The 22,424-nt window shown below is 27.7% G+C and overlaps 2 protein-coding genes across 2 annotated transcripts in view; one reads left to right on the top strand and one right to left on the bottom strand.

Annotated features, from left to right (window-relative positions):
* The window catches only part of LOC119680663 (sprouty-related, EVH1 domain-containing protein 2), a 30,135-nt gene extending 14,557 nt beyond the window's left edge, over positions 1-15,578 (bottom strand). Inside the window, exon 1 of the mRNA XM_038093591.1 lies at positions 14,890-15,578. Coding sequence (XP_037949519.1) covers positions 14,890-14,909 — 20 coding nt within the window. The 5' untranslated portion in view covers positions 14,910-15,578. The remainder of the gene's footprint in view (positions 1-14,889) is intronic.
* Positions 15,579-17,784: 2,206 nt separating this feature from the next.
* LOC119678641 (eukaryotic translation initiation factor 3 subunit B) lies at positions 17,785-20,650 on the top strand. The gene is made up of 4 exons (XM_038090591.1): positions 17,785-18,095; positions 18,275-18,590; positions 18,655-20,207; positions 20,274-20,650. Exons 1-4 carry the CDS (start codon positions 17,984-17,986, stop codon positions 20,360-20,362), a joined length of 2,070 nt encoding a protein of 689 aa, XP_037946519.1. The 5' UTR covers positions 17,785-17,983; the 3' UTR covers positions 20,363-20,650.
* The last annotated feature ends 1,774 nt before the right edge of the window (positions 20,651-22,424 follow it).

Consider the following 22,424-nt stretch of genomic DNA (forward strand, 5'->3'; position numbering starts at 1 on the left):
TTATACCCCACGCTTTTCATAAAAGTGCTGCAGTTTGCACTTTACTCATGCAAGGTTTCGAGCTGCAATAAAACAAATACGCGAAATAATGAAATTCAGCAAAATCTGAAGCCTTTTCATAAGGCAATGAAATATTGCTTAATAAAATTAAATAGAACACACAGAAAATAATTTATAAAATATTCTGTTTCAAATTTCAATATTATTTGAATTTTTACTTTTATTTTATTTATCGAATTCGCATCAATTGACATGCAGATTCAGCAAATTCTTACCGGGACCCAATGTGAATAGTTTTCATCTTGATGAAGTTTTTTTTCGCAAGAGGTTTAAAGAAATTTATATTAATATTACAAACCTCTTCTATAAAACATAATTTATTAATTATTTAATTCTATGAAGATAATTTAAATTTAAAAAAAAATTTTATATGTCTAGTAACAGAGCCTGGAACTCTCCAGACAAAGAGTTAACTCCGAAAGTGTTATATATTAACAGGAATTAAAATAGCTGTGCCCAGTTGACTTAATAAACTATAACTTTTATCAATGGTTTACTAGGAGTGGTTAGAAAAGAATTTCTAGAAAAATATTTATTACATCATTGTATAGAGTTCTGCTTTGTATTAAATTTCGCTACTAGTTGTTTGATAAAATATTTAACTCTCTAGAGGACAATACAGAAACATTTGAATTGTTTTAATATATTTGACTAAAGAAATATTTGAGTTTTTGTTTAGTAATGGTCAGATATTAATATATAACTAAAGAGAACCATACCTTTTGCGAATAAAATGATCAACTTTTTATTTATTATGATATTAGAGATACTTTAAAGTTACTTTACTTATATGCTTTGTAATGGAAAACTCAAGACCCACTCCTTTTTTATTAGTTATGAGGTTAGCCATTAACTTAGATAACTTTTTATGTCTAGGTGTAATATTTACTTGTCTTATTTTACTGTTCTTGAGAGCAATGAAGTTACAACGGGAATACTAATTATTGACACAACTGACTTCATAACATTATCGCCTCTGAAATCATGCCTTCCTATAGTAGTGAATAATGTGCACCTGCTTTGATGTTTATAGACTTCATAACATTATCGTCTCTGAAATCAGAGGCTTCCTATTGTAATGAATAATGTGTAACTGCTTTGATATTTATAGCCAATCTATGTTATCAGGTATGATTTTACACATGGACATTAAAAATATCAGCATGTTGTCTATAAATAGTAATTAAAGATATGATTTTGAATCATATCATACCTACTTAATTGATTAGTGCAGGTCTAGTCTTAATTGATATCACATACATAAATAGATTTTGTAAAAAATTTAAAAGTTTAATTAATTCGTAAGGTTTAGGCTTGTAATAAATCAAGCTGTTTACTAATATTAAACTACTATAAATTAATCATTTTGTAATGCTGTAAACTGTATACATTTATAAAGTGATTTCGATATTCGATATTTCAAACTATAGGTTTAATTTAAAAACTAGTATATATGACCTTTGCATTTGGTTCAAAATCTGCAAGCTATATATATCGATAGTTAGTTTATTTTAATCACAGTGAATGTTTGTTGTTGAGAGAATAAATGGCACATGGCCCTCTACACACACAAGTTATTCCGGGACGTAGACAGAATCCAGTGTTGTTTAGCGTGGGTACCTCCCTCTGAAGACTTAATATCACAAACGACATATCAAAATATTGCACCGATAAACGCCCCTTTGGAAATATCAATGAATAGAAGTTTTCTGGCACCAATAGAAGTTTTGTATTTGACATAACTTTTCTCTTAATAAGGAGCAAAGCTGATCCTACTTCTGCTGATCTTTGGATCACAGCACCCAGTGTGAATACGCAACTCTACACCAAATTAAAGTAAAATACAATTATTCTTCCCGCGTAAGTTTGGGTATTAACCACAGACACCAAGACACTGCCAAACTCAGTTGGTCAGAATAGCCGAAGCTGCGAGCACCCGACCACCGTGGTACCAGATTCACATCTTCGGCCGGGTAACGCAAGTGGGAAAACTCACTATTCACATTTCAAACAGTGTCGGAATGGCGTCGGGATTTCCATCTTACGACAGGCATGCATCATCTAGGGACCCCTTATAACCCTTTAACCGCAAGGGAACCAATACGTAGACAACAATAAGAGTCAGAAACGGTTCATAGTACCGCTTAAAATAGTCTTATAAAATATTGGATTACCTTTAAAGAAAAATATAAGCCACACATTTTTAAACTATTAACAACTATAAAGCCTAATGTTCCCGTAGTATTTCTTTGGGATTTAATCATTTTATATATTTGTTATTAATGTAAATTACAAAATAATGCGTTTAACTTTTGATGAATTGTTTATATTGTATATTATAATACTGAATATATTCGGTAGACTTACTCTGTACTCATGCAACATTATTTTCAACTATTAAGAAAATTTCATATAAAACCAATTCCAAAAAAAAAATGTCTATATGCATTGAATATACATTTATATATATATAAATATATATAAATGTCTATGTTTTATATTTAAAAAAAATCATGTAGTACACCACATAACAACAATAATAAAAAAAGCAACACAAACAAAATTGAATCCCTTAATGAATAAACAAGAATTCGTAAGGGTGTAGTCCTACACTTCATTCCATTCTCAAAACGGGACAAACAGAAATCCCTGAGAATTTATATTAGAGAAAAAACTACCACAGCCAAAGAGAAATATTTTAACAAATTTTATAAACGAAAACCTGCCTCAATGCAAAATCTATAAATTTATCGAAAAAAGCTTTTGGAGAGAATTGGGGAAAGGAGCATTTTGGGTGCAAAAATTTGTGAAGGAGTTTTTATGGTACTCAAGTGAATGTATGTTGAATGTTTGAATAATTTAATTAAGTTGCAAAAGTTAACTTTGAATAGGTTTACTTGATGATTTGTACATTTAAGAAATTAAAGATTTAAAAAATGTATAGTAAACTACACATAAAGAAATAAATAAATAAACAAAAATTAAAAAAAAATCTACTATTATTATTAAGTATTAAAATACTTTTGAATAGCTTTCAAATATAATAAAAAAATAAAATAATAAATAAATAAAAATAAAAGAATGGAAAAATATATATATATATATATATTGTACATAAAATCAAATTATATATTCTTGTGTCTATCCAAGAAATATATACTTTCTTATTCATAGAAAAATAATAACAACAAGTTGTGTTTATGAACTCAAGAAAAAAAAAAAGATTTCATAAAAATAACCACTAAAATCTTCTGCATGCAACTCAGGTCCTTCATAACCTGAAGTAAAGAATTTCAGTGCAAAGAGCCTCCTGTAACATCTCTGTAACGTCTGCGTGTTTCGTGAAGACGTCAGGAGGTAAAAGTCCTTAAAAACGAAAGCGTCTTTATTATTTGCATGAATAGTGGCATTCAAATGTATATTATATTTGAGCATATTTTTATATGGTAACATTAAAATACAAATTTGACAGAAATTGGGCATTTTGTAGAGAACTTATGCAGAAAAAAAAAATACTACAACACAATAGGAGAGCGCTAGAGAGCGAATGTGCGACGACATTGGGTGCGAGACTCGTAAAAAGACCGAATGCAAAAGCTTTCGACATGTACATAATTCCCAACCTTGTACAACAATCATGAATGAACCACAAATGTTGTGTATTCTATGCTTTCAACAACAGCATAGAAATATATATGTAAAGATACATGTACAATCACAACAAAAACAACTATAATCACCACCCACCCAATATATGTATATATAAACAATTTTGGTAATACGAATCGAATAAATGCCTCGTGAAGCTCAGCAAATTCATTCATTACAGAGATCAGAAAATATAAACGAATTTCAAGGCATTCGTCGTGGGGTAGTACAAATGCAATTGGCAACAGGAATACAAATTTTGATTTCAAGATACATTTTATGCGTTCGCAATTGATTTTTCCTAACCTCTTAGTTATAGTGTTGCATTAATTTTTAACCGAAAACAATACACAAACTGGAAACTTGCATTTCAAAGCAAATTATTGAAAATTTACACCCAGATCCACTTATGCTATAAATGATAAAAAAATATTTTACAAATTTGACTATATATAGACAAGGATTTTAAATAAATTAATAACTAGAGTTAAGAGTTAGAGTGAGAATCATTCATTCATAAGATAAAATTATACCCCTTTATAAGTCATGATAGAGTTAAAAAAAAGTGGTTGGAACCGGTGGCTTCCCATCTTACAGAAAGGCGAACTCATTAAGCTTCTTAGGAATGTGCTCATTATGACCCCACAGATAAATTAAAAAGCACCCAGACAATAAAAAATGTATGTTGGGGATACTATATATAGAATTACAAACTCTATATATTGAAATAAATATTTAAAATAAGTCTTAATAATTGAAAAAATTGCAAAGTATATCATAATCCGGACATCAAGACTATCCGGAACATAACAGCAGACCCTTTATAATATGATAGTTTGATAGTTTTAAAAAAAATATTAAGTACCCATGTATGGTGGGTACTTATCAACTCTTTTTCATCAATACTTCCCATATTACAGAAAGACGGGCTCATTTAACTTAGGAATATGCTCATTATGATGGCACAGATAAGTTTAAACTTAGGACGGTGACCATAAATAATGTATATAAGAGATACATCTATTCTCGACGGTCATGGCAGATAGATATTTAAGAAAGTAAGAACTAATAATACATAGAGACTACCAAGTAATAGCATAGTAGATAAGCAACATTTCATATTTTTAAGATAGACCGAATATAAAATTTTATCTTTATCTCTTGGTTAGACGTATATTCATTAATAATAATTTTAAATAGAAAACTAAATATAATGATGAACTGTTAAATAGAATAGTGAATAAAATTATAAAAGTTACGTCTTATATATATAAGACGATATAGATATAGATGAAGATATAGACAGATATAGACAGATATAGATTAGATATAGATGTAGATATAGATATAGATATAGATATATATATAGATATAGATATATAGATATATATATATATATATATAGATATAGATATTGATATTGATATAGATATAGATATAGATATAGATATAGATATAGATATAGATATAGATATAGATATAGATATAGATATAGATATAGATATAGATATAGATATAGATATAAATATAGATATAGATATAGATATAGATATAGATATAGATATAGATATAGATATAGATATAGATATAGATATAGATATAGATATAGATATAGATAGAGATATAGATATAGATATAGATATAGATATAGATATAGATATAGATATAGATAAAGATATAGATATAGATATAGATATAGATATAGATATAGATATAGATATAGATATAGATATAGATATAGATATATATATATCTATAGATATAGGTGTAGATATAGATATAAATATAGATATAAATATAGATATAGATATGGATATAGATATAGATGAAGGTATAGATGAAGGTATAGATGAAGATATAAATAAACATACATATGTTTATAGATATAGATATAGATATAGATATAGATATAGATATAGATATAGATATAGATATAGATATAGATATAGATATAGATATAGATATAGATATAGATATAGATATAGATATAGATATAAATATATTTATAAATATAGATATAGATATGGATATAGATATAGATGAAGATATAGATATAGATATAGATGAAGATGAAGGTGAAGATATAAATAAAGATATAGATGAAGATATAAACAAAGATATAGATGAAGATGTAGATGTAGTTGAAGATATAGATATAGATATAAACATATATTTATATTAAAATAATTTTAATATAAAACAAAAATTTGTGAAATAATGTAATATAATGTTGTATACATTATAAAATAAATAAAAAATAAATTTTTGTTGTTGTTTCATTTCTGTTCGAAAACCTCTTTATATAAATAAAAAATTATATATTTTTAAAAAGCTTGTGAAATAATTTAAAATAAAGGATTAGAAATAAAAAAATTTTGTTATAGAATAAAAACATATATTTAAAAATATTTTGAAAGTATATAAGTTTAATTTTAATAAATAAATTAAATGCAAATAATAAATATATATTTATATTCAAAATATTTTAAAATTATTTAAAATATTAATACTGTGGTATAGTGTGGTATAAGTGCTGTATAAAAATTTATATGAAAATAATTTAAAGTTTAAATAAGTAAACTTTTAATAAGTATAAAAATTTAAAACAAATTAATTGAAGAGAAGAAATTATTTTCATACTACTTTGACAATTTCCCCTGACAATAGACGAACATTGAGGACTTTCAATGAAATTAATTAAAAGTGTTTAATGAATGAATGATTGACCGCATGAATATGCCACCACAAACTGAACTGAACGGAGACGTCAAGGAACTGTGGGTGCTGCTTTCTTCTACACTATTTGCAAATAGTCGTGGTGCTAAATGGTGCAGAGGGCGGGCAGGGCAGTTTTTCTTTTATGAATAAGCATAGTTTTAGTAATATTTATTCATTTGTTTTTTCTATTTTTTGTATCTTATGCTAAACAGAATAAAACTATAGAAATATTTGTATTATAGTGAAGGAATATCGACATTAAAATGATGTCACTTTCGACGTTGGACATTTACAATACAAAATAAAATAAAAACAAAACAAAAAAAAAGTATAAATATATATATATATTATTATTATGTGGGTGTGTTCACTGACACTACTTGGCTAAAAAATACAAAAAGTCTGTGGTCTTTGTACTTTTTTACATATCTACGAATGAACGTACGTACGTACGTACGTACGTACGACGGGCTCTATTCTTTATACAATTCTATCGATAGTATTGTCTTCTTGAATGTTGAAAGTTGAATGTGGAATATAAATGTTTATGCGATCACATACTCACAGCACATATCAAACTATTTATAATATTTTTTGCTGCACATTCATTCTTAACTTTTGCTATTAAAACTATAAATGAATAAATGTGTTTGGTACTATAAATGAAAAAAAAAAAAACACGAAAAAAAAAAAATAATAGATATACATGTATGCGCATGTATGTATGTATAACATGAAAGACTCGGCAGATTATTTGCTCTTCATGTTTTATATTTTATATTATTTCAATGAAGATTACGGTTAATACGAATATATTGTATATATGGTGAATGGAGTGTACCCTTAATGGAGCATGGAATCGAAAACGATATTTATGTATGCGCAATTTCTTCTTCATTCACAATTCACAATTCAGTTGAACTCGTGAATGTTTTGAATTTTAATTTATTTTTGTTTATTAATGAACGGAAATGGAGAGTCCGATTTTATATATTGAATTATTGAAATTCAATGACACACTGACTCATTTTCCCTTACATTTTCCATTCTATCTATCGCTAAGTGATTGTGGAGCAATAAACAAAATCGTTTTATAAATGCATGTGTATTAAAAAGACAAGTAACATTGTATGTACATATATATATATATATACATACAATGTATAATATGTATAAATTATATCAGTAAAAGTTATTGCATATTTTTAATTTATTAATAAATTAATAATTAAAATTTTACCCATAAGTATTTAACTTCCTCATTATCATTTTGAAAATAAGGCAAAAAACGTCAAACACCTTATAAGATACAATGAGCACCATCAATATTGTGTGTATATATGTACTAACATATAATATATACAAAATAATAAGAATAATATAATATAATAGAATAATAATAAGAAATAAAAAGCTGATGAAATAATAGTTATTTCAATATACTATACTATTATTTGTATATATTGATAAACCTTATTTAAAATATTGTTTTTATTTTTTATTGTATTATTTATATTAATAAAAATAAATATTTTTAAATTTTTCTTTTGAAATTTTTTTAAATATAAATTCAAATGTCCAACTCACATAGGTTACTCGTACAACTATAGAGCGAACGATCTTGCCAAGGCAGGCACACTGCTTCCTGATATTTACTTCTTAAATATTGGCGTCCCACTTGCAGTAGTTAAACTGATAATCAAACAAAATAACCTGAACAATACCAAGCAAAATTGTGCAGACAAATTCTGATGTTAGATTTTTAGATTAACCTAATCCGAACTAGACAAAAAATGCATCTTTCAACTACTTCAACTAGAGCGTAACTTCCTCAACACGTTAACATCAGTATCAATGGTATCAATGCAGACGAGTCACTGTGTGATAAAAGACATGAATTTTGTCGAGATTGTGACTCTGCGGATGAGAAGGAAACTGTGCTTCACCGTATATTTCTGTGTTCAATTTTTTACAAGAAGATCTAAAATCTTCAGACCCCTCTTCTTACTGATCTAACCTATAAAATTTAGGGACTTAGCAAAATTTTTTGTCAGGTTGGTTCATCTATATCTAATGCACAATTGCTTAACTCTAGTCTGCGCATGTGCAAACATTAATCCTATAGTACTAGAACGGGTCATTATTTGAGTTTAAAACATTATTGAAACTTCTTTTAGGTTTTTAGCTTGGTCTGAGAGATCGACTTTATCTCATACGAATATTTACGAGCATTTCAATGAACGAATATTTTTGAGATAGCAATTTGTAACAGTACTTGCATTTCTAAGAAATAATAGCTTTGAGCTTTCTGGCTGACAGTACAGTCTTTCGCCTCTTCCGATCTCTCATCAATGGCAAAACTATTAGATCAAATAATAACACCGTTCAAATTAAATGAAAAAATGACTTCCTATATAACGCAAGTTACAAAACGTAGGATACTTCTGGAATGGCAACTTATCGAACTCCTATTCTATCTATCTTCTAACTAAATCATTTTTGTTTAAAAGAACTTCAGCTGAGTAGTTAACGTGATACTGTCTGGTTGCAACACAAATACAGAAATATCTTAAAGTAATATGTATCTGAACTAACCAACTTTAATGACTCTTAATGATATCAGGTCTATACGTGGCCTCTGCTGGTTACATTAGGTTAGCTGGAGTGGCAGCCTTGTGCCCAAAGCCCACTTGAGCCAAATAATGGTCCGTTCTAGTATCACAGTACCTCCGCCAATTAGGTGTATCTTTCTAACTAAAGATATGCTTATTACAAAAATTATTAATGATTTTTTTTTTGTTTTTTTAGTACAGTTTTCGTGATCTGTAATAAAGTGGTTTTTACCACTACTTTACTACTGAGTAGTTGTTACTTTTTACAGTTGCAACTTATACATTGAAGTTAAGTTGAGGACTGTCTCTATGATTACATGTGCTTAAAAATAAATAAGTGCAGAAGATTTCATTCTCAATATTATTTCACTAAATAAGGTAAATAGATTACAATGAAAATTTTAAAATTTTATAACTTAATTATTGATTGGATATATACCTTGACAGCAGTAGTAAGATATACTGCAACTTAGGGTAACTTTTTCAATCGAGATTCCCTTTTAGTGTAATTTTCATTTTCGATTGGTAAATCTCGAGCGAAATGTTTAACTCTTGTGATTAATTTCAAACACTCTAAATATTTTGTCAGAGTAGCAGAATTACACTGAAATCAACAGTAGTTTTATATGAAGTGACAGGTAAAATGTGATTTAATTCGACATATGTATTTATAAAAAATATAAATGCTCACTAACAAAACCATAAAAATGTTAGATTACTCCAAAAATGTTCGTTTGTGTAACAGGGTTTATTAGATCGAAAGTAAGTCTAGATTGAATCCAGATTCACCAATCGAAAATGCTATAACAAATATACAATTTTGTAGTGCAAGTGTTATGTATTTCTTTATAAATTATATAAATTTATAAATTATTTAAATTTATTATTTATTTATAAATTATCAAGTAATTTTTGAAAACTGTTTTCTTCTTGTTTGTACAGTCCAGTGTGAACCTTGGCCTCCTTAAAAACTCTTGCCAAAGAGTATATTAAGTCAGATTTTTAAACCGTTCATTTTTTTATAGGGGTATTACTTTATTTTTATAACTAAAAATAAAAACTAAAATTTGACATCAACAATTTGAAATGCTATTTCTGTATAAATTTCTGTATACAACTTCAAGAATTCAAATGAACCATCAACTTTTATTTTATTTTATTTTTAAAAATTTTTTGTAAATCTGTTTATAGGATTTCAGTTATTATCGTTGCAAAAATGAAATAAAATATGCACCATTTTCAGTTTTGATTGCTTTTCGCTTTGGTAAAAGAGCAGCAGCTTTGTTATATAAAAATAGATATGAACCGTGTAGGAAGAAATACCCGTAAGCTACCTTACGTGCTATATTTAAAATTTGAAGCAATATCGTCATAAGATATTGTGCACTTCAAAAATTGCAAGTCTTTGATTGAAAGTAACCTAAGATATATATAAACTAAAAACCTACCCGTGATATTTGAGCATTCATATCCTCAAAATGTATAGTGTTGTGTGCATTACTTGCACTCTATAAGTCCCATCTCTCATCTAAAGATAATTGCAGAAACCACTTCGGCAAAAGTATATGTCGGTCATTCATTTTTTATGCTCATTGTTAAGAAAAAAACACTAAACATAAGAAGGCGTATAAAATGTACTGAAATTTATTGATAAAATAGTCTGTAGGATTAAAAAAATTTCCTTGTGTTTTATAAAAAATAAGAACTATGAGTTTGTGCCGTAGTGCTGACAACCAGGTAGATGTTTATCGGACCCTGATGAATCTTATAAATTGTATCTATTTCAATTTATGTATTCCATATGTTATAAAACGCAATCTGATTTATATGACCTTTCCTAAAAAAAGAATATTCTAACTGGTTTTATTATAGGGATTAACAGGGTTGTATATTAAAGATAACATATATTTTTTATTCATAGATATGAATATATGATTATTAAAACATTGGAGCATACAGACAGCTCCTGCCGTTAGTAGTGCTAACAATTTTTTCCTTCAGTTTTTAAAACGAGAAAATATTACCAGAAAAATCAATCAAGTATTTTTACCACAATATATAATATTGCTTCTAATAACTAAACCTATGCTTTATAATTTTCGGCCTGCAAAGATTTGAAAAACTTATATAGTTTTATCCATTCCATGGATCTGATTTGGCAACATTTTTTCAGCGACATATAACAAATTTCATGTGTCAACGAATCAAATTTTCGCTTAAGGCACAGTGAAAACTCACAAATAGATGTCGAAGAACCATTTCAGTCGTAAAATTCTATTCTATGCTGAAGCACTACTATATGTGTGGAAGTAGAATAAACCTGTTCATTTTTAAAAAATACCGAAAGTGTAATCCTAGACCTTAATTCTGATCGCAACAAGCACATGACCATCAATTATATTGATGAGAAATTAAAGGAAGATATGTGGTTTCATGATGCCACAAGCCAAAATCCAAAATCCATAAAGGCTTAATGAGTTTTTGATACGAGAACCTTTTAAGCGTGTAATTTCATCTTATGATGAAATGAATTAGCTACCAAAATGATTCTGTTTAGGCGGACAATCTTTTCAAACTCTAGATGTTCAGAAAATAAATATCCATTAAGTAATGATCGAACTATGACAAATATGGGCCGACAAGCTACTGACAATTATGAATTCAGTATTGTAATATCTTCTTTGAGAGCAGTGCTTTGAATGAAGTTGTACATCACACCTAACAGCTAGATCCAAACAATATATTCCAAAAAAAAAAATTGGTAGAAATTTTAAACAAAAATGCGTTTTATGTATGTTTACTTTCGAACCACAAAATGGATAGTCCTACTTCCAAATAACAGATTCTTATCAAGTCAGTTACTATGATATATATATTAATATATTTCATAAGTTTGATAGTTCCAATTGTCTTTCAGAAAACCTCGTAGTATAGTTTCTTAATTTTATCAACCACAATTATTTTTAAACAAATCTTATTAAAAAATAAGACTAAAGACATAAAGAAATATTATATATATTGTTAAAGGCTTGTGTGAACCTAAAAAAATATACTAAACAAATTTAATTAGAACGACTTATTAAAGTCTCCACATGGATTACATCGCGATTAAAAAAACGAAATGTTTTATAGTTAAACCATATCAAATTATTGCAAAAACATAATAGACCTATAACATATAAAAAGCATTCCAGGAACAATTTCATGAACATTGAAAAACTAAGCCTTGACTTTTAATTAATTAACAATAGAGTCCGTTATTATATGTTAATAACATTATACCCAACCAAAAAACAATAGGTATGTCATAACTTTAATAGAAACTTTGTTGCAGCTGAATACAATCAGTGGAACGTAAAAGTTCTGGAACTATTCTTTGCTAAGGTTAAAATCGTAAAGATATCAATGTTCGTCATATACAAATGCATATAATCTTTATGAAGTTATATAAAACTAAATTAGAAATAATTTTTTTTCCGAATTGAATTCCTTTTTGAATTCTTCATAGAGCCACCTTTAACGCGAACTATAGCTCTGAATACGTGGATAAACGACTTTACACTTCACGAATTTGAAACTCCTTGAAACTCCGGAATATGCTTTCATTCATGAAGAAAACATTTCTTAGGCTTATAGAAAATTATTTTTATTGCAGACTTTCGTCCATAACAAGAAGTCAAGTAGTTCCGCATCTGATCTTAAAACCTGCAGTCTTCAAGTTTTCAGTGTGCACCAAATTTTATTTATATATTTTTTGAAGATAAATATAACTAAATAATAGATCGGTATAGAATAGAATCATATAAATTGTGACTATAAATATCATTCTGTTTTAGATAGGCACATTTGGTCAAATTAGATGGTCCTATTTGATTTAAATGGTATCGCTAAGAAAAGTGTAGGTTAATCATTTTTCTGCTCAGAAACGCCAATTCTTTAATTCTATATAAAAATGTTGTTATAGTCCGAATCTATAAAGCTGGTAATATAAAAGGAAACACAAGACGAATACATGAATTAGAATTTCGATAGTTATAAGTGGTGTGAAAGGCAAGATGATTATTTAAGAGTGAAAATGGATTAGGGAATGGGTTGGATTTAAATTCAAATCAACGAGAATCAAGGCGGAGAAACCTAACCACTTCTGTGAAGCGGCTTCTTTATAAGAATAAGACCTTCTAATGCCTTTGCTTAGCGAAGATATAAATATACGCTCTTTTATAATTGTGATTATTTTTCTCAGATGTGTTGAATACTAACCACTTCTGTGGGCGGGTTCTTTATAAAAATAAGACCTTCTACTGCCTTTGCGTAGCAAAGATATCAATATTAGATCTTTCATAATTGTGATTATTTTTCAGATGTGTTGAATACTAACTACTTCTGTGGTGCGGGATCTTTAAAAGAATAAGACCTTCTAATACCTTTGCTTAGCGAAAATATAAATATACGCTCTTTTATAATTGTGATTATTTTTCACAGATGTGTTGAATACTAACCACTTCTGTGGGGCGGGATCTTTATAAGAATAAGACCTTCGACTGCCTTTGCTTAGCATAGATATAAATATACGCTCTTTTACAATTCTAATTATTTTTCAAATGTGTTATATACCAGAATAAAATATTTTTTAGAACCAATGTTTGGATTATATATATCTTTCTATATACAACGTTTTTTAGAACCGATGTTTGGATGGTATATATATTTCTTGAATAGAATTAATGTATTAAATCTGAATTCGACACAGTAACTAATAAATATCTTTGTATAAAATATATAGTTTGCTGTTTTTATATAGAAAAAACTTTGTAATTTTATTAGAAATGATGTTTGGATTATATATATCTTTCCTGACACAGTAACTAATAAATATCTTTGTACAAAATATATAGTTTGCTGTTTTTATATAGAAAAAACTTTGTTATTTTATTAGAAATGATGTTTGGATTATATATATCTTTCCTGACACAGTAACTAATAAATATCTTTGTATAAAATATATAGTTTGCTGTTTTTATATAGAAAAAACTTTATAATTTTATTAGAAATGATGTTTGGATTATATATATCTTTCCTGATTAGAATTATATTGTATGAAGTTTACATTCTACACACTAATTAAAATCTTTATATAAAAAATATTAATTATATACCCCTTTTTTTTTTTTTAATAAAAACTTTAATTTTAATTTCTCACTAATTTTACTTGTTTTAAATATGCGAGAACGAAATAATTAATTTTTATCAATTTTATTATAATCATATGAGACCAGTTTTTGCATTAATAGATTTTGAGGATATAATTGAGAATTCGTATTTTTTTCTAAAAATATTTTTATATACAAAAAATAATAGAATTAGAATAAATGTTTTTAAAATAAATGGAATTTATAATTTTTGAAGGGATGCAATATACTTTAGAAGTTTATAAATTGATTGAACATTTTTGAGGTCCTTTTCGTGTCTGTTCCGACACAAAATATGCTCTCTTTGAACGAGCAGGAAAGGCTGCTGCTGCTGCTACTGCAACAACAAAAAATTAGATACTAAAAAAATTGTACAATGAGAAAATTGTTAACTGTAGTTGCTTTATTAAGAAGTTATTTTACCAAAAAAAAAAAAAACTTTAAATAATGTTAAGAAAAATCATATATAAATAAATAAGTTTAAAAAATTAAAACTAAACCGTTTTATATATTTTGTATACAATACATTCATCCACTCCGAAATGTTGCAAAAACATTTCGGCTCCACCCGAAGTTAATTTTTTTTTATTTGATTTTAATGGAAAATTTTACAACTTAAATTCTAATTTTGAATGTTAATGTTAAGGAATCGAAAAAGTTACCTTTCATGTCCTTCTGTCATGATTCGTAATCAGAAAGATTCTAATATAGTAGCGTATAGTGTCGGTGGTCAATTTCAACATGATTAAAGCATAAAGACATTCAGATGTTCACGAACTTCCGACCGACACTAGTAAGCAGGGTAGCAGGTTAAGCAGAATACGTGATGTGGTGGAATTCGGGGTCCTTTTTGGCTTTTACTGTGCACGAGTGTATGTGTGTGTATTTGCAACCGAGGCCAGAATTTTTTTCTTATTATATCCGACGTAGAGTCACAGACTAAACTCCATTAACTTTTTATTAAAATACAATTAATGTACGCAGAATTGCAATTTTTTTAATATGTACTCAATTTTTGAATTACATTTCAATTTCATATATGAATATAATTACAATTTTCTCTTCTTTTTTTCGATTTTCTTTTTACATTATTTTGCATTACATACACACATTCATTTACACCTTCAAATATCTATATGTGCACACATAAAGAAAAATTTGTTGATTTCCACTTTACAACTAAAAACTTAAATATACAAGTTTAACTGATATGCCGACATAATTACTAATTTTTTTTTTTTAATAATTTTTTGCACACATTTAGAGATTTTCTTCAAATAAATTTGAGAATCAACATAACAATAAAAATTATTTATATGTACACATCTTACACGCTAGAATACAAATCTTATTTTGTGTAGATGAGCGAACTCCAAGTTTATGTATGTGGTTCATGGCACACAAATTGGACAATTTTCAAACCCTGTGTGCAGAAATGAACACTGTTGCCCACAGTGTGCAATTGAACCAAGATTTTGTGTATTGTGTAATGAACACCATCAACAAATTCTGTTGTTTTTTGATATTTTTATACATAAACTGTTAGCTATTATTATAAAATATAAAGTTGTAATATATACAATATATAATAATTTATTAGCCGATTTATTATTATTGGTCATTTAAATAGAAATAAAAAGACTATAATTTATTATTTTTATTTAAAAAGAATTTATATTTTATTATTATTATATATATTTTATTATAAATTTTATACATATTTCTAATAAACAATAAAAAATTAAAAATAGAAATATATATATAAAAGTAAAAATATAAATATATATAAACATTTCTATTTTCAAACAGTTTTCAAAATCACTTTTAAGTGAGCTAAAAAACAAAAATTTAGAGCACTTTAAAATCTGCTATCAGCTGATAGCTGACCTTCAAAGCTTAAAACTAATGTTTAAAATTGGTCTTTTATACTAAAATTGGTGTTAAACTCCTTTTAGTAAGCTAGAAATGTTTTTAAACAAAATTCTTTTAAAAATGTTTAGTTGAGCTAAAATCGATTAAAAATGCATTAAAACAATTTATAATAGCCCATTTAAGCTAACAGACTAATACATTAATTTATAAGATTAAATGAAAGTATTGCAATTAACCGAAATAGGTGTTTAACATAAAGGATAGAACCCTGAAATTATTTGCAAAACTGACAGACTTACCAACACCGCGTTATCAAATCTCAAAATGGTTACAGGCTCTTCGGGGAGGTATACAGACCTGAGGTCAATTATTGCTTAGTCTGATGAAGTGATAAGCAATAATTTAGTCAAGATGTAAAGAGAAGTTTTAAAAATACCTCGAGTTAAAAAAGAGTATAAGTGCTTAAGTGCACTAGCTCAAAACAGCTTCAACATAATCACATAATAAGTGTTTAACCCATTAAGTACCAGGCAATTTCAAATGTGAAATTTTACGGTGAAATTTCTATAGTAAATAGTAAAATAAAATAAGTTTAAGTAAATGAAAAATGTTTAATATTTATTTAAATGATTACTCTCACTTTCTTTTTACCTAAAAATTATAAAATATTCTTTGAATATTAAAAAATATTCAAAACTAGCCGTGCAGTGTACCACACTGTGGTCCGAAGCTAGTCATTTTGACAAATTGCAATTAACGTAACATCAAATACACATAAATTAAATAATTTTACAATTTTTTTTGAAAATTTCTAATAAAAAAATTATGTTTATAATTATGTTTTAATATAAATGGTTTTAAAAGTAAAAAAAATTTATTTCAGTTTTTTTGCAAAGTATGAGTTTTATTGCAAACTATTGTATTTGCTAAATTCAGCTGAATTTGAAATAAAAAAAATCAGCAAGGTAACAATTGTTAGTAAAAGAAATAAGAATCATTTAACAAATAATATTGTTTTAAAGTATTATAGTAATAGACATGTAGTGAAAGTGACAGATGAATTAATTACATTCATGTAAGTAGTTATGAACTTAGTTGTAATATAATAATAGCATCAACAGTTTTTTTTTTTTTGTAAATTAGACAATATTTCATTTTAAAACAGTTATGACATGATTAGAAGCAAGATTTTTATAAATAAATAAACAAAAAACTTTTTACTTTAAAGCTTTTGTTGAAAATAGTTTTTAAAGTAAAACATTTTTATAGATGCATGAAACTATTATAATTGTTATACTTCAAATCGAACAAAGACAATCCAATTTTTAATTAACTATGAAATATTTCCTTAATATATAATAAGTTAAATTAAGTTTACTATTTGCTATTTTAAATATGTTTTAATAATGAATTAATTTATTATTATAATTGTGTAAATAAATTTTAACATTAACTGAAAATAATTTATTTGTATATGATGTATTTATTCATAGGAACGACTTTGGCAACTCTGTTCTCAATTGCAGAAATTGTACTAGATTACTGCAAGCTATTTGAATATTAAATATTTGAATACTTCAAAATTATTTTAAAAGATATTTACATTTATATTTGGATTTCAATTATGTTATTTTTAATTAATCTTTATTTATTTAATTTCTATTAAAATATATTTGATTAAAATTGTTCATTAAATGACCTTCTAACAGGTATTCTACTACATAAATTTTGGTATTCATTTTTGACATTTCACTGCCTTGTTATCGCATTTCTGCCAACGTCAAATAAAAAAAATTTGAGGCAAGTCTTTTTATAAGTTGTGTGCGTGTGTCGATGACTGCAGCGGATTGTGTTCGTGAAAAATTAGATTAAATACTGCTGAATATGGCTAAAAAAAGGAATGAAGAGTACGCAGGAGATGGCGATGATGGTGATTACAATGAAGAGCCAAATTTTGAAGATCCGGAAGGTTTTGTTGACGATATTTCCGATGAAGGTAAATGCCAGCGTAGCGCACTACCTGCCAAATGGGCACGCTAGTTGCGGCTATTGCAAATTTAAAACATAACCTCAAAAAATAGTGAAATTAATTGATTAAAAAATAAAATCATTGAAAATAGAAGTAAACTTAAAAATTAAGCAATTTTAAAACAAAATTATGTTTGTTTATTTTAGAATTGCTAGCTGATATGCTAGCGCAGCGTCCGTGCGAAACCGATGGCGTCGAAAGTGTTGTTGTTGTTGATAACATACCAAAAGTAGAACCAATACGTTTGGATAAATTGAAATCTGTTATTCAAAAATTGTTTTTGCATTGTGGAGAAATTGTGAATGTTGTTTATCCTACCGATGATGAAGGGAGAACCAAAGGCTACGCATTTATGGAATTTAAAAATGCTGGTATGGCTGAAGAAGCAGTTAGGCAGTTAAATAATCATCGCTTAGATAAAAATCATACTTTTGCTGTTAATTTGTTCACTGATTTTCAAAAGTATGTATAAAATCACTTAATTCGTATATATATATATATATATTAATAAGATTATGATTTTTAGGTATGAAAATATACCTGAGAAGTGGGAACCACCAACTCCACAACCATTCAAGACACAAGATGATCTTTACAATTTCATTAATGACGCTGATGCTTACGATCAATACTGTGTGGCTGCTGAAAATTCGCCAAGTGGTGTACAAGTTGCATTTTGGCAAAACACTTTACCTGAACCTACTGAGCTCGAAACGCGTGATCGCTTTACTGACACATTTGTCAAATGGTCACCATTGGGTACTTATGTTGTTACTTTCCATAAGCCTGGTGTAGCAATTTGGGGTGGTAGTAGCTTCCAAAAAATACAAAAGTTCCCACACCCTGGTACACAGTTTGTAGAGTTTTCACCCTGCGAAAATTACCTTGTCACCTATGGCCCAACACCAACTGGCCAAAAAGTCATTATTTGGGATATACGTACTGGTACGGAGAAACGCTCATTCGTTGCTGATGGAATGTCAGTTTTATCAATGTTTCGCTGGTCGCATGATGATAAATATGTAGCACGTTTGGGTGAAAACTCTATACACATATATGAAACCCCTTCATTCTTCTTGCTTGATTTGAAATCGATCAAAATCTCGGGCATACGTGGATTCTCCTGGTCACCAACTGATAACGTAATTGCCTATTGGGTGGAAGAACAAAATCAAATACCTGCACGTGTAACACTTTTGGAAATCCCAAAGAAACGTGAAATACGCAATAAAAATCTTTTCCACGTCGCCGATTGTAAATTGCATTGGCAAAAATCTGGTGACTATCTTTGTGTAAAAGTTGATCGTTATTCTAAATTGAAGAAAGACAAAAAGGAACTTGATGTTAAATTCCTTGGCATGTTTTACAATTTTGAAATTTTCCACATGCGTGAGAAAGAAATTCCAGTAGATTCGGTTGAAATACGTGAACTTATATTAGCATTTGCTTGGGAGCCTGTTGGTAACAAATTTGCTATTATTCACGGTGACCAAAACAACTCAAACGTTAGTTTCTATGAAGTTAATAAGGGTGTTAAACCTTCACTTGTTAAAAAGTTGGAAAAGAAATCATGCACTCATCTCTTTTGGTCACCACGCGGACAATTCATTGTAATGGCTAACTTGACCACTGGCACGTTTGAATTTGTTGATACAACCAATGACTTTATAATAACAGCATCACCCGATCACTTCCGTGCTTCAGAGGTAGAATGGGACCCTACCGGACGTTACGTTGTCACCGGTGTATCATCTTGGAAAGTTAAAGAAGATACTGGTTTCAATATGTACACTTTCCAGGGTCGTATTATCAGACGCACTATTTTGAAAAATTTCGTACAATATTTATGGCGTCCACGACCACCAACTTTGTTGTCAGAACAACAACAGAAGGACATAAAGAAGAATTTGAAGAAATACTATTCAATATTTGAACAAAAGGATCGTATGCGTTTAACACGCGCCTCTAAAGAATTGCTTGAGAAACGCGCACAATTACGCGAACAATTTATGGAATATCGCAATAAGCGTATTCAAGAATGGAAAGAACAGAAGAGCAGACGTCTGCAGCTAAGAAATCGTAAGTTTTTAAAAATAGTATTTTATACACTATATTGATAAAACTAATGTTTTAATTATTTAACAGATATTGATACTGATAATTTGGAAACTGAAGAAGTTGATGAAGAAATTGTTGAATTTTTAATTAAAGAAGAAATCACTGTACTCGAGTAGTCGACCAACGTATATGCAGTTTTTTTTTTTGTATTAGTATTATAAAGCACGTCCGAGCACGACTATATAATACTATTTAAAAATATTAATAATTACAAGCGATAACAGCATCAATCGATCTGTGCTCAAATTATATTCATTACATATATATCACAGGTCGTTTGATTAAAGCGGTTTACTATTACATGCGAGTCGCCCAATTATAATCACATTTGGGAAACAGACAATTTTACATAAAATAATACATCTTTAATCTATAAATTTTATTAATTGGCATACATAATATTTTGTGTTTTATATATTATACTATCTCTCTTACTTTTAAATATATAATATACTACATTTTAATTTATTCCTACCGTTGTATAATTTGGTGTTAGATTTATTCAATTTTTATTACTTTACGAAAAGAAATTTTTTATTACTTTACGAAAAAAAATTTTTTATTGCTTTATAAAAAGTAATTTTTTATTTTTCACATATACAAAACTAAATATAAACAATAAATTTAAAAATTATTTAATTGATTTAAATATATAGTATACACAAATCGTATAAATTATTGTAAGAATTTCATATAGTAAATGAAATGTTTACAAAAGTAGTTAATATACTTAGTTATACTAATAAATATTGTAAAATGCAGTTTTTCAACAAAATTAAATATAAATATGAAATTTATTTGTATGCCATTAGCAAAAGAAATGCTTATTATTTCTATTATTTATTTTAATACGTAATTATTTGTGTAATATATGTTTGTGTTGCTCTACCCGGATTCTGTATTATAACGCAGTGCTCTTAAAAATTTGTTCGATTGTGTTTTTACTTGCATTTTCATAGATGTATTTCGGTTATGTTTTTGCTAAAGATATTAAATTAATTATGTATTCTACAACTTTCACTTTTAAACTTCAATTTTGGTATTAGCGCTGTAGCAACAAAGTATGGTACAATTTCAGTAGGTATAGTGAGCAGTGACGAAACAACAAAATTAATATTAGCTATTTTTTGTATTCAGTTTGTCAATTGACCTAACCACCCACTACTGTCATTATTTCTATAACGTAGAAAGAACTTTTGGGTTCATTTTACATAGATAAGCCGCGCTTCAACGTATAAAAGGACAAGTAAGCCCGCGAATGTATTTCTGGCTGTTTTAGAACGATTTGGTTCATTTGAAAGAATGTCAGTTTCTGTAAGCATAGAACATTTTTAAGTAAACTCACAGGTACTGTTCTAATATATACTGTAACATCGAAGATATTTTCTTGAATAACAAAAATAACACAATTGTGAAGGGTGTTTAAAATAAACTCAAGTGTGTGTACCATATTTAGAGACGCTTACCAGGTACCTTCTCTTGTAAAATCAGCAGTATATAAGATATTTAAAATAATATCAAAGACGCATTATGAGAGACTCCAACAGGTACTTTCTCAAAGTTATTTTCTATATTATTATAAAGGGTATTTAAAATTAGCTCACGAATGTTATTCTGAGAGATAATAGCAGATACATTGTTGCAAATATTATCTTTTTCTAGAGTTAGAAAGTCACCAGTATGGAACGTTTTAAAATAAATTCTAGTAGATATTTTCTTGTTGTTGCTGTAGCCCGTAGAAATCTACCTGAAAAATTGCTTTATGTTCATTATGGCACTTGGTCGTCGAGATTGATGAATGACTTCGGAACGTACATTCGGTCGTTCTTGAAAGCTCAGTAAGTTACTAGTGTATGAAGTGTTTAAGATCGATACAAAGACAATAATAGTAGAAAATATCTTCCTACACACATATTCTTGTAGATCACCCAACAAGGTAACAATATCGATGGTATTTAAAATATAGTTAAAGATGCTATCCTGAAAGACTTGAATAGATCTTACTTGCATATATTTTTTGTAGAGTCATTATGGCACCAGTCTAAAATGTGTTTAAAATACATCTTTTTAAAGATATTTTTTAATTTATTTATGGCTTAAAATAAATGATAAACATTATTAAGTGAGAAAATTAAAATTACTACAGACTAAGAAATTTATAAAAACTAATATTAACTT

Source organism: Teleopsis dalmanni, chromosome 2, assembly GCF_002237135.1.
Source record: "Teleopsis dalmanni isolate 2A chromosome 2, ASM223713v2, whole genome shotgun sequence".
Taxonomy (NCBI): Eukaryota; Metazoa; Arthropoda; class Insecta; order Diptera; family Diopsidae; genus Teleopsis; species Teleopsis dalmanni.